The 18,428-nt window shown below is 32.8% G+C and overlaps 2 protein-coding genes across 2 annotated transcripts in view; both read right to left on the reverse strand.

Annotated features, from left to right (window-relative positions):
* Positions 1 to 9,012, reverse strand: part of LOC109619808 (uncharacterized) — a 45,229-nt gene extending 36,217 nt beyond the window's left edge. Inside the window, exons 1-2 of the mRNA XM_066088456.1 lie at positions 8,649 to 9,012; positions 5,869 to 6,510 (exon numbers count right to left, since the gene is read on the reverse strand). Of these exons, the coding sequence (XP_065944528.1) occupies positions 5,869 to 6,464 (596 nt within the window). The 5' untranslated portion in view covers positions 6,465 to 6,510; positions 8,649 to 9,012. The remainder of the gene's footprint in view (positions 1 to 5,868; positions 6,511 to 8,648) is intronic.
* A 3,688-nt stretch (positions 9,013 to 12,700) lies between these two features.
* LOC136276453 (uncharacterized) lies at positions 12,701 to 14,904 on the reverse strand. Its single transcript, XM_066088458.1, has 2 exons — positions 14,339 to 14,904; positions 12,701 to 13,357 (listed from the first exon to the last, which is right to left on the reverse strand). The coding sequence occupies exons 1-2, from the start codon at positions 14,863 to 14,865 to the stop codon at positions 12,886 to 12,888; spliced, it is 999 nt and encodes a 332-aa protein (XP_065944530.1). The 5' UTR covers positions 14,866 to 14,904; the 3' UTR covers positions 12,701 to 12,885.
* Positions 14,905 to 18,428: the final 3,524 nt, after the last annotated feature.

Raw genomic sequence — 18,428 nt, forward strand, 5'->3', positions numbered from 1 at the left:
GAGTTTTAGTTTGACCCTCAAGTATTAAATAAAGGTATAACATGCTTTGTGCATGTTTCATTTCTCACTTTATGACGTTGTGTATATGATTGTGTATTGTGACGTGTTGTTTTACATTGTGATGCATTAGCATTGTGACATTTTTAAGTGTGACGTCATGTCAACAAAGCCGCTCCGATCATGAGTTCACAACTTTTAGTTCCAATAATAGAATAGAGAGAATATGATACACTTATTTTATGTGTATGTGTATTTAATTATGTGTTAAAATGAGTATCCGGTTATGGACTTTTGAGCCGCTCTATTAATTCAACAAAATTTCATATGAAATGATTACACATGTGTGCATAATTCAAATAGACAATTGTGTAGAGTATCAGAAATTGTATTAGACGGGGGGGGGGGGGGGGGTGTAATTATTTTTTTAAAACTTGTTTGTCATCAGTATCAAATGCGCAGTACCATTGGTTATGTTCAATTCATTAAATAAAGTAGAATTAGTAAGTGGAAAGTCAGTTTTGAATTTTGAACTGCACAGTCGTGTTCGAAAGGTCTATCTTTGTATTTGACACATCCTACCTAAATGACAATATCTCGGCCATTATTTCACTAAATTCAACTTTGTGTACACCAAAATGTTTGTAATATTCTCCTCTTTGCATCAAAGCATTAAAAAGTGGCATACATAAATATTTTATTTCCTTTAAGGTAGCTAAACACAGTTTCGTATAAAATCCAGGGGGTTTTTCTCTGGGGAAAAGCATGATGGGTAGGGATTTTCCTGCTATTTTTATGCGGTATACATGAAAATCGAATTTTTAAACTCTCAGTTGCATAATAAAGTGAATTATCTTTCGAATACATGAAAAAGGTATGTAGAAAAATTTTAAAAATTAATTTTGTGAGACTCTAAAATAAAGGGCGGTAACTCCAAAAACATCCCGATTTTACACATGCAGAATTTCATGAATTTTTTAGCGGGTAACATAGCTCTTTAAAAAGCTGGCGAATGTACCCTGAAAATACTATGAAATGATGCCTAAGGACTTGTTCTTGAAAATGTACAGAAATAAAAATGGCTGATTTGGTTGCATTCTGCTTTTAGGGGGAGCCTAAAATGCATGGGTGTACTGCATTTAGAGGCATCCTTTTGTCTATTTTCGGCATGTTTTGAGTGCCAAATAAATTCTAGCATTAGGTTACATGTGCATTATTTTTAAATATTTACAAAATTCACGATTTTATCTTTCTATTGATATATAAATATATATGTAACATATTTTAACAATTTATTTTTATAGGGGTCAGTTTTGCTTGCCCCTCATCTGAAAACGTCCTTATAACGTTACATATAAAACTGTGTTTTGCACCCTTAAGGGAACACATAATATAACGTTGATCTGTCTTTATCTTACAAAATTGCTGCGTTAGCATTTTTGTTCAGTCAGTAGAGTTTTAGTTTGACCCTCAAGTATTAAATAAAGGTATAACATGCTTTGTGCATGTTTCATTTCTCACTTTATGACGTTGTGTATATGATTGTGTATTGTGACGTGTTGTTTTACATTGTGATGCATTAGCATTGTGACATTTTTAAGTGTGACGTCATGTCAACAAAGCCGCTCCGATCATGAGTTCACAACTTTTAGTTCCAATAATAGAATAGAGAGAATATGATACACTTATTTTATGTGTATGTGTATTTAATTATGTGTTAAAATGAGTATCCGGTTATGGACTTTTGAGCCGCTCTATTAATTCAACAAAATTTCATATGAAATGATTACACATGTGTGCATAATTCAAATAGACAATTGTGTAGAGTATCAGAAATTGTATTAGACGGGGGGGGGGGGGGGGGGGGTGTAATTATTTTTTTAAAACTTGTTTGTCATCAGTATCAAATGCGCAGTACCATTGGTTATGTTCAATTCATTAAATAAAGTAGAATTAGTAAGTGGAAAGTCAGTTTTGAATTTTGAACTGCACAGTCGTGTTCGAAAGGTCTATCTTTGTATTTGACACATCCTACCTAAATGACAATATCTCGGCCATTATTTCACTAAATTCAACTTTGTGTACACCAAAATGTTTGTAATATTCTCCTCTTTGCATCAAAGCATTAAAAAGTGGCATACATAAATATTTTATTTCCTTTAAGGTAGCTAAACACAGTTTCGTATAAAATCCAGGGGGTTTTTCTCTGGGGAAAAGCATGATGGGTAGGGATTTTCCTGCTATTTTTATGCGGTATACATGAAAATCGAATTTTTAAACTCTCAGTTGCATAATAAAGTGAATTATCTTTCGAATACATGAAAAAGGTATGTAGAAAAATTTTAAAAATTAATTTTGTGAGACTCTAAAATAAAGGGCGGTAACTCCAAAAACATCCCGATTTTACACATGCAGAATTTCATGAATTTTTTAGCGGGTAACATAGCTCTTTAAAAAGCTGGCGAATGTACCCTGAAAATACTATGAAATGATGCCTAAGGACTTGTTCTTGAAAATGTACAGAAATAAAAATGGCTGATTTGGTTGCATTCTGCTTTTAGGGGGAGCCTAAAATGCATGGGTGTACTGCATTTAGAGGCATCCTTTTGTCTATTTTCGGCATGTTTTGAGTGCCAAATAAATTCTAGCATTAGGTTACATGTGCATTATTTTTAAATATTTACAAAATTCACGATTTTATCTTTCTATTGATATATAAATATATATGTAACATATTTTAACAATTTATTTTTATAGGGGTCAGTTTTGCTTGCCCCTCATCTGAAAACGTCCTTATAACGTTACATATAAAACTGTGTTTTGCACCCTTAAGGGAACACATAATATAACGTTGATCTGTCTTTATCTTACAAAATTGCTGCGTTAGCATTTTTGTTCAGTCAGTAGAGTTTTAGTTTGACCCTCAAGTATTAAATAAAGGTATAACATGCTTTGTGCATGTTTCATTTCTCACTTTATGACGTTGTGTATATGATTGTGTATTGTGACGTGTTGTTTTACATTGTGATGCATTAGCATTGTGACATTTTTAAGTGTGACGTCATGTCAACAAAGCCGCTCCGATCATGAGTTCACAACTTTTAGTTCCAATAATAGAATAGAGAGAATATGATACACTTATTTTATGTGTATGTGTATTTAATTATGTGTTAAAATGAGTATCCGGTTATGGACTTTTGAGCCGCTCTATTAATTCAACAAAATTTCATATGAAATGATTACACATGTGTGCATAATTCAAATAGACAATTGTGTAGAGTATCAGAAATTGTATTAGACGGGGGGGGGGGGGGTGTAATTATTTTTTTAAAACTTGTTTGTCATCAGTATCAAATGCGCAGTACCATTGGTTATGTTCAATTCATTAAATAAAGTAGAATTAGTAAGTGGAAAGTCAGTTTTGAATTTTGAACTGCACAGTCGTGTTCGAAAGGTCTATCTTTGTATTTGACACATCCTACCTAAATGACAATATCTCGGCCATTATTTCACTAAATTCAACTTTGTGTACACCAAAATGTTTGTAATATTCTCCTCTTTGCATCAAAGCATTAAAAAGTGGCATACATAAATATTTTATTTCCTTTAAGGGAACACATAATATAACGTTGATCTGTCTTTATCTTACAAAATTGCTGCGTTAGCATTTTTGTTCAGTCAGTAGAGTTTTAGTTTGACCCTCAAGTATTAAATAAAGGTATAACATGCTTTGTGCATGTTTCATTTCTCACTTTATGACGTTGTGTATATGATTGTGTATTGTGACGTGTTGTTTTACATTGTGATGCATTAGCATTGTGACATTTTTAAGTGTGACGTCATGTCAACAAAGCCGCTCCGATCATGAGTTCACAACTTTTAGTTCCAATAATAGAATAGAGAGAATATGATACACTTATTTTATGTGTATGTGTATTTAATTATGTGTTAAAATGAGTATCCGGTTATGGACTTTTGAGCCGCTCTATTAATTCAACAAAATTTCATATGAAATGATTACACATGTGTGCATAATTCAAATAGACAATTGTGTAGAGTATCAGAAATTGTATTAGACGGGGGGGGGGGGGGGGGGTGTAATTATTTTTTTAAAACTTGTTTGTCATCAGTATCAAATGCGCAGTACCATTGGTTATGTTCAATTCATTAAATAAAGTAGAATTAGTAAGTGGAAAGTCAGTTTTGAATTTTGAACTGCACAGTCGTGTTCGAAAGGTCTATCTTTGTATTTGACACATCCTACCTAAATGACAATATCTCGGCCATTATTTCACTAAATTCAACTTTGTGTACACCAAAATGTTTGTAATATTCTCCTCTTTGCATCAAAGCATTAAAAAGTGGCATACATAAATATTTTATTTCCTTTAAGGTAGCTAAACACAGTTTCGTATAAAATCCAGGGGGTTTTTCTCTGGGGAAAAGCATGATGGGTAGGGATTTTCCTGCTATTTTTATGCGGTATACATGAAAATCGAATTTTTAAACTCTCAGTTGCATAATAAAGTGAATTATCTTTCGAATACATGAAAAAGGTATGTAGAAAAATTTTAAAAATTAATTTTGTGAGACTCTAAAATAAAGGGCGGTAACTCCAAAAACATCCCGATTTTACACATGCAGAATTTCATGAATTTTTTAGCGGGTAACATAGCTCTTTAAAAAGCTGGCGAATGTACCCTGAAAATACTATGAAATGATGCCTAAGGACTTGTTCTTGAAAATGTACAGAAATAAAAATGGCTGATTTGGTTGCATTCTGCTTTTAGGGGGAGCCTAAAATGCATGGGTGTACTGCATTTAGAGGCATCCTTTTGTCTATTTTCGGCATGTTTTGAGTGCCAAATAAATTCTAGCATTAGGTTACATGTGCATTATTTTTAAATATTTACAAAATTCACGATTTTATCTTTCTATTGATATATAAATATATATGTAACATATTTTAACAATTTATTTTTATAGGGGTCAGTTTTGCTTGCCCCTCATCTGAAAACGTCCTTATAACGTTACATATAAAACTGTGTTTTGCACCCCAAAGAGGACGGGGGAATAAGATGGCGCGTGTGTACATATGACCAATCGTAAAATACAATTTCAAATTTAAATTTTTTCTAATAATATATATTTTTAAATCACGGTATATTTTGAAAATCACATTTCCAACTAAAATAAGTTTGAATATTATAACAAATACGACGGGGGAAAATAATTGCCTCAAGTCTAGATAGTATCGAACCCTCAACCTAAAAAAATACCTTTCAGCTTGACTGATGTCTAGTGCTCAGACCACTGAACCATTTCAGTCACAAAAAGCGAATAATTTAAATGCTTTATATAAATTTGGCCTCGAGATTAAGGACTTCTGAAATTCAAACTTTCAACTGTTGGGATACAACATTATATTTCTACGAGTAATGTATAATGGGTCATCTCTCCAAGTGTTTGTTGATTGGTTCGTTTTCCTCACGACCTTAACTAGAAAATGACAAAGATATAGAGCTACTCTATTAAAAATAGATAATTTTAAGTCATGAAAAGTTATTTAAAGTATTTGATTTGAAGATTTTGATACGCATAGACTAATCAATATATTCCAAGCATTGATTAGTCTATGCGTATCAAAATCTTCAAATCTTAAGAGTTACCGACCGGTGTTATGTTAAATATACATTGTTTGGGCCGATTTGATGAAAGAAATATCAAATATGTTGATGTTCTTATTTTTCAGCATCATATCTCTCCTATTATTACTCATCTTCTTAGTAAAAGAAATGTTAAATAAAAACTCAAATCATATTTTTCTTAACAGGTTTTACAAGTTTAAGATGACTACTAGTATTTTCTTACTAAGATCCCGTTGGTCCGTAATATCCTAACAATGCAGCACATGCTGACAACATGAAAGGTATGCCAAACGTATACAAGAGAAGCTTCCAGTCATATTTGCCAAGTCCAAACTCTTTCTGCAAGTAAATAAGTCCAAATGCCTTGAAAGCTGCTACGTTAGTCACTAGAAATTGTGCGGAGGAGAATAACGCTAGGAAGTAAGAGTAAAACTCGCACAGCTCTACCGGATACACGTGGTCCTTGGTTATAACCATTTGAAGATGGTCCATGCTATGAGTCAAATTGAAAAGTGCGTCACACATTGACAAATAAACTACAAAACGTTCGCTTCTCATCCAGCTAAAAAATGGTCGTGTTTGGCTCCGAAAGGACGCTATGATGACAGCAGAGGCGCAGAACAGACTCACAAAGATACAGCAAAGGGCAGGGACGTGGATATAAAGGAACCAGCCCGTGTCCAGGCCGTACACAGGCAGGTCGTACCCGTCCTGTAGAACGGACTGGGTCCTTTCTGTGGCGTTGTCCATACCCCTTTGTGTGGCGTTGTCCATCAACCTTTGTGTAGCATTGCTCATCGACTTATCTACCAACTCCATTTCCCTCACCCCGGCCCGTGTCAGAGTGATAGGGTTGTGTGTTGCTCTGTAATGACGAAATACCCGGTTTTCTATAAATTAAATGAATATATAGTCATGAAACGGAAAAACTAATTTAAGAAATACACTATTTTATTGTCATTTGCATATTGCTGTCGGATTAGATTGGTATCTTATCGTGTCTTCGATAAAAATCCTGCGAGGTTTAATCTATAGACCGATGCTTAAAAACGTTTACTCCAGAGATTTTTAACGCTTGAATGCGTACGTACCGTTCATTATTAAAAAAACCGTTTATCACCTCAAAGTGTTTTATCTTTTAGCAAAAATATAAACTTCACCAACTATCCACGTGTCATTCATTCTTAGAATACGGTGCAATTGTAACATCTTTTGTGATCAAATAAATAGAAGTATCCATTTTCCATCCTTCCATATCCATATGTATCCATTTTCATTAATGATTTTAGTCCCAAACTAATCACGTTGATGGTTTTTTTAAACGAAAACTTTTTATTTTCAAGCTAAGAAATAGTGTCTGAAAATCTAATTTTTATTTCACTTTCAACCAATCATCCCCTTGAATGTGTGCGTGAGGCGTGGGCTATATTATTAAAAACTATGTATGGTTTTTAAGTATTCTGAATTAAATACTGTTAATAATGGTCACTAATAGTTATATTACATATACTAACCATTGGTAGATATTAAATTCGCCAGAACATAAGTATATATTTTCAATGCAGTAATACGTTTTTGTATTCAAATTAGGTCACATTTCAGACGCTGAATCTGCATTTGGTAATAGTATAAGCACGGGTTATATACGTATACAAATCAATATGACACATACTGAGAACCGTTATGGTAATTTGTATCTTGAATTAATTAACACACAGCTTGATTTTTGAGTAAGGTACTGGATGGGATGCCTATTGAAATTTCAATGTCCTAGGTGTAAATGAGATGAAATTATTAATGAAAAATGCTAGAAAGTTTGCAGCTTACATAAGTCATAAAATTATCGATGTAAATTTCCTGATTCAGATCGAATGAAATGGGGTTGCCATTTAGCATTATTCATAACCATTTTCTACTCCAGTGACATGTCATATAAAAAGTTTATATTACAGTATCCGATTTGTTCCCCAATGATGAACCTTACCTTTTCCCCCATGTTACTTGTTACTTATTATCATCTCCCCCCCCCCCCCCCCCCCCCCTTAGGAATTGCGTTGAAAGGTATGACCCCCCACTTCTACCCCTTCTTTAAAAAAAATCATAACTGCATTAGTAATTAATTTTTAATTACCTGTAATTTGAACACTTACATTTGCTTTGTGATCTTATTCATTAAAAAACTATTTGATTGCTTTGAATGATTTAAAGGTAATAAAAAAGCCGATTTCTTCGAATTTATGATTGCTTTATCGACTTCATCCATATTTTTTTAGTATGTTTACACTCACCATGGCTGTGTTACCCACAAGAGAATCATCGCCAAAGTAACAATTTTAACATTTTAATCATGTTGATGGCGAAGTTTTAACTCAAGTGCATATGGAAGGACATTGAAGCTACTTCCTATATATTCTCTTTCGATGCCAAATGTACATCATCCAAATGTTCAATTCTTTTGATATCTTTTTGACAAGACCATATGGTTTGGGTAGTTTGTGCTAAATCAGTTTTTTGACGTATACGAGTCGAAGGCCATTTGACCCACATTTGTTCGACTTTAACTGTGCCTTTAGTATCGGTTCTTTTGAAAGGCAACGACATGATGCGAAAACATGATCTACGATGTTGTTATGTCATATCGAAACACAATAATGTAGATAAAATACCGCTGAAGTAAATTTTAAAAAAATGATGACAGTGTAATAGCTTGAATGATATAGTAATACTCTATTAATTCGGTTAAATTTAATATAGAGAATGAAGTTTTATTTTGCTTTGGAAACATTAGGAATATTTTTTTAAAAAATATTGGAGTACTTGACAGTCTTTTAATTTGCTTATATCCAGTTTATTTTTTCCAAATACAGTTTACAATCAGAAAATGAAATCTGCCTTGAAGTTTTTCAAATATTGTGTAGGTCCCATAAAAACAGAATTTTTTATTACCTTTAATATAATATTTTTCGTAAACTTATTAAAACAGTCTACGTAAAATATTCTCACCTTATTCACTGGTTCTGGTAGTTTTTCTTTCGATTGCTCTCCTGACTGGGATGCAGCCATGCATCTGCTTTAAAAGTTCACTTGGTAATCTTGAAGTTGATTCTCGGGTGATAACCTTATCCAAAAGAGACAATATCCATAAATTTTCCGTTTTTTGTCTTAGGATTGATGATTCTTAAGACTAACCGGTTTGATCGAGAAAATTGAAGCAGTTACTACATGTATAGTTTTATGCAATTATATACAAATGCGATCAAACCTTTCTTTATGACGGTCATCTTTTATTTTAAAAAACCGTTTTAGATGAAATAAATTCTACGTCGGATATTTAAAGGATGGTTTGTCTGATACTGTCGATGTTTTCACTTTTCGTCATCTTCCCAAGTCAAGGGTTTCTGATCCGCTCTGCTTTTCGGTCAAGGGTTTATGTAGAGCAGAGCGGATCAGAAACCCTTGACTTGGGAAGATTCTTTTCGTGGACTAGTTTCACGGAATGACGTCATATATAAGATAGTCTGAGTTACTCCCATACATACGAACATTAAACTATTTCTTTTATGAAACACACTGATCGTTCATTTAATGATATTTTATATAGTTTTACGTAGTGGGAGGGTCAAAGGTACAACTAGAGCAAAGCTCGTTATAAAGCAACAAGTAGGTGATCCGTCACGTCCGAGGAACTAAAACGTGACGATGTAAGATTCACATTTATTCTACATCGAAAAATGACCCCCGGTCATTATTCTACGGAGATCATTATTCTTCATTACACCGGCTCGGACATAATATAAGCGACTTCATCTGGGTTTACATGATATTTGGAATAAGATTATTATTATTTTAATAAAAATATTTAGCAAAAGCAACAATTTTAAAGGAATATGAACAAAGAAAAGGTCTTCTTTATCATATCAAATTTGCTTACTATAGACCGTTTATGAATATCTGAATTGCACAAGTTACAGACTTTAAAAAACGCTATATGAATGGCATTCTTTCATAAACTTCAATACATATCAATGTAACATTAACAATTTTAATAGGAAACGTCTTCTTTGCAAGTTCATTTTAACTTTTTAAAGGAACCTTTTGCTTGATTGCATCCGGTGTTATTCGACCGGAGATGAACTTGAGCATGGATTAACCTATCAATGCGATATTGTGCACTTAAGAGAGAGAAGAACATATTTAGTAGCTGGGTAGATCTGCATATGTCATCAAAGTTTGATGTTGAGCGTAAGACTTTCTTTTATCTTGAATTGAGATACATTTTGGTCAGAAGTACTTTCAGAAAAACAGCTATGTTACGGGTTATTGATAAACCCCCGGTTTCATTGGGAACAAAAAACAAAATAATCAAGCACATTGATTAAACCTCTTTTTATTATGTCTTATTTCTTTTAGAGAAGTGTAATTTATTTCTTTTATATCTAAAGACACTCCATCACCTTATATCTTATTGCAATATGTTGTTGGACATCAAAAATAATATGAAAGAATGTGATAGACTAAAGTAAATATCATTAATTTTTTTCGAAAAAAAGTACGTCATAACATGTAGGTCTCCCGGACCGTCATATTATTGTTAGTGTATTGTGACCCTGTGGTCAGTGAGGACACAGAAGGACAGAACAAAGACACTGGATACTGTCCAATTCTATTTCTTTACTGTAAAAATTATCGTAAAAACTTTTATATTTTATTTTCACATCTCGATATCTATATAAAAACTATTATTTAGTTTTAACTAATAATTTCTTATTTGACCTGAAGTTAGTTAATTTGACGAAAGACAAATTAAGAATACTAATTTATATCGGTGACTGCAGAATACCCTGGACATGTCTGTCTATGACGGACACATTGGTGGTACTATTACTAATTCCAGAATCCTGGGACACCTGATGGAACTTTTGAGGGGCATATTGATATAATTTCGATCTGTCCTTCTCTTGATGATAATACATGTATAAACCCCTTTCAGCACTCCCCCAAGGTTGGTAAACATGACCACAAGGGTAAGCACTACTGAGGAATCACTGCAAAATTGTGCCCCATGCTGATGATGCCCAAGACCCAACACTGAACGAAACACACTCACTAGTTTTGCTGCCTAGTGGGATGAGTGGGAAGTTTCGGCTTCGTGCATGGTTTTGATTCGCTTCGACTCGGTGTGGATTTTTTAGCAGGTTAGCGCGCAAAGTACACATTTGTTACTAAAACCGGGATCATTATGGAACAGTTGAAAAGAAAATTATTGTAACGTCTCCCTTGTTGGGGTCGACATGGCAGTTGTTAAAATATATAATACCATAAGAATAATTTGTAACTTAATTTCTTGGGTTTTTGTCGTGGGAAACATTGATAATTAACCATATTTTACCCTGACAAATCGTTTTAATAGGACTGGATGGGCGTTACCATTTTAGATTATATTAATCTATTATGATGAGTCCTGTATAAACATGTATCAAACTATGTAAATTTAAAGCCAAAAAAATCAACGTCTTCTTTACTAAATGATAATATATAGCTAAACAATACACATCTGAAAATGTTAGAAAGATCTGCTGACCACTAATCACCTTAAGGTGATCGCTATTTTATAGTAGAACACATTTTTGTAAAGCCTGTGAATGATTGGTACAGTAGGCTTGCACACACAACATACAACATTTGAAACTTTTTCTTCGGTTGATTTGAACTCGACCACCTATTTGACATTATAAAACGTGTACAACAGGTCAAACATATCGACTAATAATCTCCGCTAGATTCAAATGTTGCTAAATTCCTACAGATGAAATAAATATATAAATATTTACTAGTGATAAATTTAAAGTCTACATATCAATTATATATATATATATATATATATATATATATATATATATATATATATATATATATATATATATATATATATAAAATTTGAAAAACGAAAGACAACACAGAGTAAAACGTTAGCGCTTTCATTCAATTATATATAAAACCGGACACTGCGATATTTTTTGGATTTAACTATATATATATATATATATATATATATATATATATATATATATATATATATATATATATATATATATATATATATATATATATATATCTATATATTGGTAGTATATACAATCTTGTACATCAATCTTCGTGGATCCCGCATCATTTTGGATGACAATTTTCTTACCTATACTTCCTTGGCCCGTATTATCCCAATAACTTCGCAGTGGCTGACAACACGAAAGGCACACCAAAGTTTATGAAGAGAAGCTTCCAGCCATATTTGCCAAATTCAAACTTCTTTTGTATGTAAATTAGTCCAAATGCGTTGAAAGCTGCTACGTTAGTCAAAAGAAATTGGACGGAAGCAGAAAACGAGAGGAAGGAAGATAGCAATTTTAAGATGGTCCATTGAACAGTACGTCACACATCGACTAAAAATCTACCAAGCGTCCGATTTTCATCCAGCTGAAGGTTGTGATTGACTCCAAAAAGACGTTATGATAACAGCAGAGCGCAGAACAGACTCACAAGGATACAGCAAAGGACAGGGAGGTGGATAGAAAGGAACCAGCCCGTGTCCAAGCCGTACACAGGTAGTTCGCACCCGTCCTGTAAAACGGGCAGTTATTTCTGTCGAATAGTATTTAGTTTTATAAGGATCCTTGGAGTATGAATTGTTTACAATTTCAAAACCATGTATCACTACAGGGTAGATAGAAACAAATCACAATATACTGTAACTTAACATTAAAGAAAGTGTGTAAAAAGTGAAAACGATCCACGACTCCTTCCTTTTACTTACACAATAGTAATGAATATTTCATGATACTATTCAGAAAGACTCATCATTAGCAGTGGTCGTATCTCTTGTTAAATATAATAACGTAAAAAATGGACTCAAAACTATCAATTATGTCAAAATGTTGTTTGTTAATTTGATTAAACAATACAAAACGCTTTCCAAACTTTATTGAGTTTTATATTTGATCAAAGGGATTTCAAATGAAAAAAGCAGCAAAAATATGACGTTTATTTAGGTTAGACATCTAAGATTTATCAAAATATTCTTGTTTTACAGTAATCTTTTTAATTGATAAACACTGCTTGGAATATGCTTTGTCTTATTAACAATTTTTTTTTAAAAAACGAGTGCTCTACAACTCTTCTTTAATAGATTCTCGAGCAATCAATCAATTGATTTATCGTCTGTATTGATAATCATATCAGACAACTAAACCTTTGTGTCTATAACCGACACATTGACGTTCCTCTGACTGTTTTCAGAGTCCTTCAAGGAATATCCTGAATTTTTGGAGGACTTATTTCCATGGTGAGCCTTTCTTCTCTGGATGATGATATACACGAACCCGTTCACCACTCCCCCAATGTTAGCAAATATGACTGTGATGGTGTGAAATTCCTTTGGAACCACTGCAAACTTATACCAGACGATAGCAATGCCAAGGGCCCACCACTGTACGAAAAAAGCGGCCACAAACAGACTCATCAGTTTTGCCGCCTTGTGAGACGCGCGAACTGTCTGTGCCTCGTTTCCGAGCATGGTTTTGATTCGCTTCGATTCCGTGTGGATTTTCCACCAAGTTAGTACATAAAGAACCACATTTGCGACTAGAACCGTTGTCATTGGAACAGTTGTAAAGAAAATGTTGGCAACAGCTCCCTTTACGGCATCGAAATAGCAGCTGTAAAAATATATATAATATATTATGATAAACCATTTAACTATTTGGTATTGAAAGGACCAGCTTTTTAAATGATTTGTAAGCAAAATTTTATGAAACATGAAACATATATTCCGCTTTGTCTTCGAACATAAAATTGACTTTTGAAAAGTATGATTAATATTCATTATGAGTAACATTTGATAGTTTTAGCAAATATTAAATTATAGTTATAACTTTATATTTTCATTCAGTGTACATTTCTCTTACGTTTGCATTGAAAATCTGCAACGTTCAATTTCAAACACACAAAGCCTTGTCTCTGTGCATAAGCACAAGTATAAACGTCATCACGCGTTTTGAATATCTTTATTATAAGATACAAATCAATGAAACATTCAAACTTACATAATATAAGTTGTAATGAAAAATAATCGGTAAATCATATTATTCGTGAATTTTTTTTTTTAAATTCATCGACAGTTTTTGGCACTATATTTTAGTCGCGAAAGCAAACTGAATAATATCTTATTAATGGCTGTTCTATGTATGTTTCATATCTCTGACTATGAGCGTATATAATGTCCTTAAAGCGATGATACATAGATATTTCATACAAATAACATCAATATAAATATCAATAAAAGCATTGAATGCTTATTATTGGATGTCGTCTGTCCCACAACACACCAGGCTGTGCATTTAATTTGTCTGCACGGTCTGGTGTGTTAAAAGACCGCAGATATTCAAAAATAAGCATTCAATGCTAAATCATACGTCTTGGTTTTTTGATAGCCTGGGTGCCGTTATAAAACGCCTACGACATAACAAACTATTGGCTGCCTCTGCTTAAATCAAATACATGTATTGTAATCACCCTACATAAGAAGAAGTTTGCAATGTGTATTATTTCTACTGGTTAGTGGTAATGTCGTTAAATAGCATACTTCCAACCCCAAAATACAATTGCACATGTATCTAAATGTTGAATGAAATTCTTACTAAGATCCTGTAGGTCCGTAATATCCTAAATTCAAAGCACATATTGACAACACGAAAGGTACCCCAAAAGTAAACAAGAGAAGCTTCCAGTCATATTTGCCAAGTTCGAACTGCTTCTTTAAAAAAATAAGCCCGAACGCGTTAAAAGCTGCTACGTTAGTCATTAAAAATTGTGCGGATGAGAATACCTCGAGAAAGAAAGAGTAGAACTCGCACAGCTCTACCGGATACACGTGGTCTTTGGTTATAACCATTTGAAGATGGTCCATGCTATGAGTCAAATTGAAAAGTGCGTCACACATCGACAAATAAACTACGAAACGTTCGCTTCTCATCCAGCTGAAAAAAGAACGTGATTGGCTCCGGAAAGATGCTATGAGAACAGCAGAGGCGCAGAACAGGCTCACAAAGATACAGCAAAGAGCAGGAACGTGGATATAAAGGAACCAGCCCGTGTCCAGGCCGTACACAGGCAGGTCGTACCCGTCCTGTAGAACGGACTGGGTCCTTTGTGTGGCGTTGTCCATCGACTTTTTTGTAAAATTGTCCTTCGACCTACCTGTCGAATTCACCGTACATGGCCATCTCGTGTCCGACTGATTACGATGTGTATTGCTCTGTCATAACGACATACTCGATATATAAATACTCCTAAAATTCAGTGATTTCATTAAATAGAGAATTAATACAAGAGATGCACTATTTCACTACCATTTGCTAATTGCTGCGAAATTATTGATATCCTGTCGCATCTGAGATAATTATCCTGCCAGGTTCACTTTATACAATGTAAACCAATGCTCTTTAAGGTGGTATGGGACACTTCCATGTTGTGAACAATAAAATTATGTGTAATTTTATAAATAGTTTTCCCCCAAAGTTGTCACCTAACAATGTAGTTCAGTGCTGTCCTTTACAAAAATTCAGATCATTGAGAACAAAATTTGTACATGACAACTAGTTGTCTTGTACAAAATTTGTTCTCAATAATCTAAATAATGAAAGTGGGTTAAAGGAGCCACTACGAATCTGTAAGTCGTGAGTTCGAATCCCACTGGGGATTTTAAAAATTGTTACCTTTCTAAACATTATTTAAAGTATTTAGTGGTTAAATATTGTAAAATTTAAAAATTATGATTAAACAATGAAGCTTTATTTTTACACTTTATATATTTATGTCTATTTTCTAGTGCCATTAGCAACTTTAGTAATGTATGTGATATATATTGCATCTGTTTTAAATATGTGACCTTTTACTATGCTTTAAATTATGTTTGTTAATAATTTTGTAGGGAGGGGGCTGAATAATTAATGGAACTTTTGCCCAATCCCATTGCGTAAATATACAATAAAATATGTTCAAACTAAACTAAAAAGGTTAAAGTATAGAATCCGATTTTTTTTTTTGCAATCATGAATCTTACCTCTTTTCATGTTACCCTGTACATCTAATTATCGGACCTGTAAAATTGCGATAAAAAAGCAATGCTTAAAAAAGTGAAAAAGTATTTATAAAATGAATTATTATTGAAATTACATTCGACATTTTTACTATATGATGGAATAAGGCTCAAACAAAATAATGGACTTAGGGCATAACAAATTCGGACTTTTATATTTTGTTTACGCCTAAACCATAGTTGGCAAAACTATAATATTAAAAGTTAAAAGATTCTATTTGCTAGTCAATTTAATTTAGCGTATTGTTGGTTTATTCTCCATTTATTCATTAAAGGGACTTGGTGACGCACAAATCCATGATTTAGCAAGTATCAAATTTTTACACGATGTCCACATGGTTTATATATCATTTGAAAAGATTTTGAAAAAATGCGGTGTTCCAAAGTAAATAAATCAAATTGGAAAGAGAAAAAAAGAATTACGCGTTGGGCCAACACAAAAATATTGAGTTTCCCTTCCGCTTCATAGCCAAGCAAGCGCAGTGGAATGTAAATATTGCCACGTGGCATACGTCATGAGCCAAAAACCCCATTGAAACATGGTGTCTTTAAGAAATATATATTTATTAAGATGCATTCGATGCATATTTCTTACCATACACATCGAATCGCTTCAATTTTAAATTCTTTTATCAGTGTGTCAATCCCATTGTAACTATTTTTAGACAGAAATCGCAATCACGTGACACTAAACCAATGTCCAATACCACTCGGTATGTTTACATGCGCAATTTCCGGATGAGTTTTAATGACCAGTAGATTGATAGGTGATGTGATGACTTGTGATGCATGAAACCTTCCGTATGGTGAAATTTGGAGTAGCTCTTTTTATTTCTGTTGTCATAATCAAAAAGTAAAACATATATTTTGAGTCACCGTGCCACTTTAAGATAATCGTATGACACGCAAAACAAACATATTGAAAAATGCTTAAAAACAATAAAACACACCATATCTCAAAATTTCGATCATTGACATAACATAAATGTTATGCCAGCAGATTAAGGTCAATTTAAATAGTTTAGAACTTTGAATTTGTTCATATTATCATCATTCAATTTTTTGTTAAATTGAATGAAAAATGGCTGGGGATTTCTAAATGGAGTCCGGTCAAGTCGTACACAGACCAACTCGAATACAGGTCAACTCGTATACAAAAATTTTCGTATAAACAAACAAAAATCAGCTCGTATACAAAAATTCCCGGTGTGTTTAACCGAAAGTCAACTCGTATACAAAAATTTTATATATCTATATAATTTATGTCAGATATTAAATATGATAATAAATATAACTAAACAAATGCTGCACACCAGTCATGAGTCAAATATTCTTACAACAGATGATGTATTTAAGAAAATACTATATAATATGTTACAGCAAAAGATGACTTTCATTGTCTAGAACGGTGATTAGTATAGGCTAACGTTAATGACTCAAAAATACCTTGTTTACGAGCTGACTTTTGGTTGTTTGTATACGAGTTGACCTGTATACGAGTTGGTCTGTGTACGACTTGACTGTAAATCTTATAAATTGATAGAGGAAAATCAGACTGGAAATTTTGTTTTTAAAAATTGTTAATGAAAACTTAATGATTTGTATCTACTTAGTGCCACTGCCATTCATAAACTGTATTTCATTTTTTTTTAAATTAAATAATATGTAATATTTTTAGAATAAAGAAAAGCTCAATCATTGTGTAAAATTTTAAGGGATTTTTCTAAATTTTTCAAAAAATAATCAATGGATATCAACTTAAAAAGTAAGCCATTGACCTTCTTTCTCGAAAGTGAAATATATCACTACAATCAAAAGTCTATAACATACAATGACTGGTTTTTCATTATAATCAGTGTTTTTCTTTAATTCTGAGTAAACGTCATCTTTAATGTGACAAATTGCCAGTTCACTCGATAAAAGATTTGGAACTTTTAATGCACATGCATGTAGGTATCAGACCTATATAACACACATACATGTAGAAACAAGACACATAAAATCAATCTTGTCTTGTTTGTAGTTTAAATCAAAATATTTACATTCTCTACTATGTTTTTCCATTAAATTCAGTGATGTTTAAATGCCTCTAAATGCAACACCTATTCACTGCGTATGAATTTACAAGTAATTTACATAAGTAGTTCTCAAACAGTGATTTCTATGTTATCGGTGAACAATATATTTTATAAATGTCAAAATACCATGTTTTACAGTTACTGAACATATTACATGTATATGACTTTATTATTAAAAGCAAAATTTTAAGAGTTATTTTTCATGGATTATATTTTCCTGCTCGTCGATCTCATCTCAACAGTCTATTATATAACCAGTTTAAACCGGTTTTATAACACAGCGGTTCTTGCTGTTACTAATTTACTTCCTCCGTTATCTGCAATTTATATCGAATTATTTAAGTAAATAATTAATTTCATCAGTAAGGGAATGTAAATACGCTTGTTATTCAATTTGTCTGCTCACCTGACGGCAGTTATCGACACGACGACGTCAAAAGTAAATCATTCAATGCTATAATAATTATGCATTCATTAATAAAGTTTAAGAGATCATTGATTTTCAATATTGAAAATTAAAGTCATTAGGTGACGTGATCGGTTTTAAGATTC

This window comes from Magallana gigas, chromosome 6, assembly GCF_963853765.1.
Source record: "Magallana gigas chromosome 6, xbMagGiga1.1, whole genome shotgun sequence".
Lineage (NCBI taxonomy): Eukaryota > Metazoa > Mollusca > Bivalvia > Ostreida > Ostreidae > Magallana > Magallana gigas.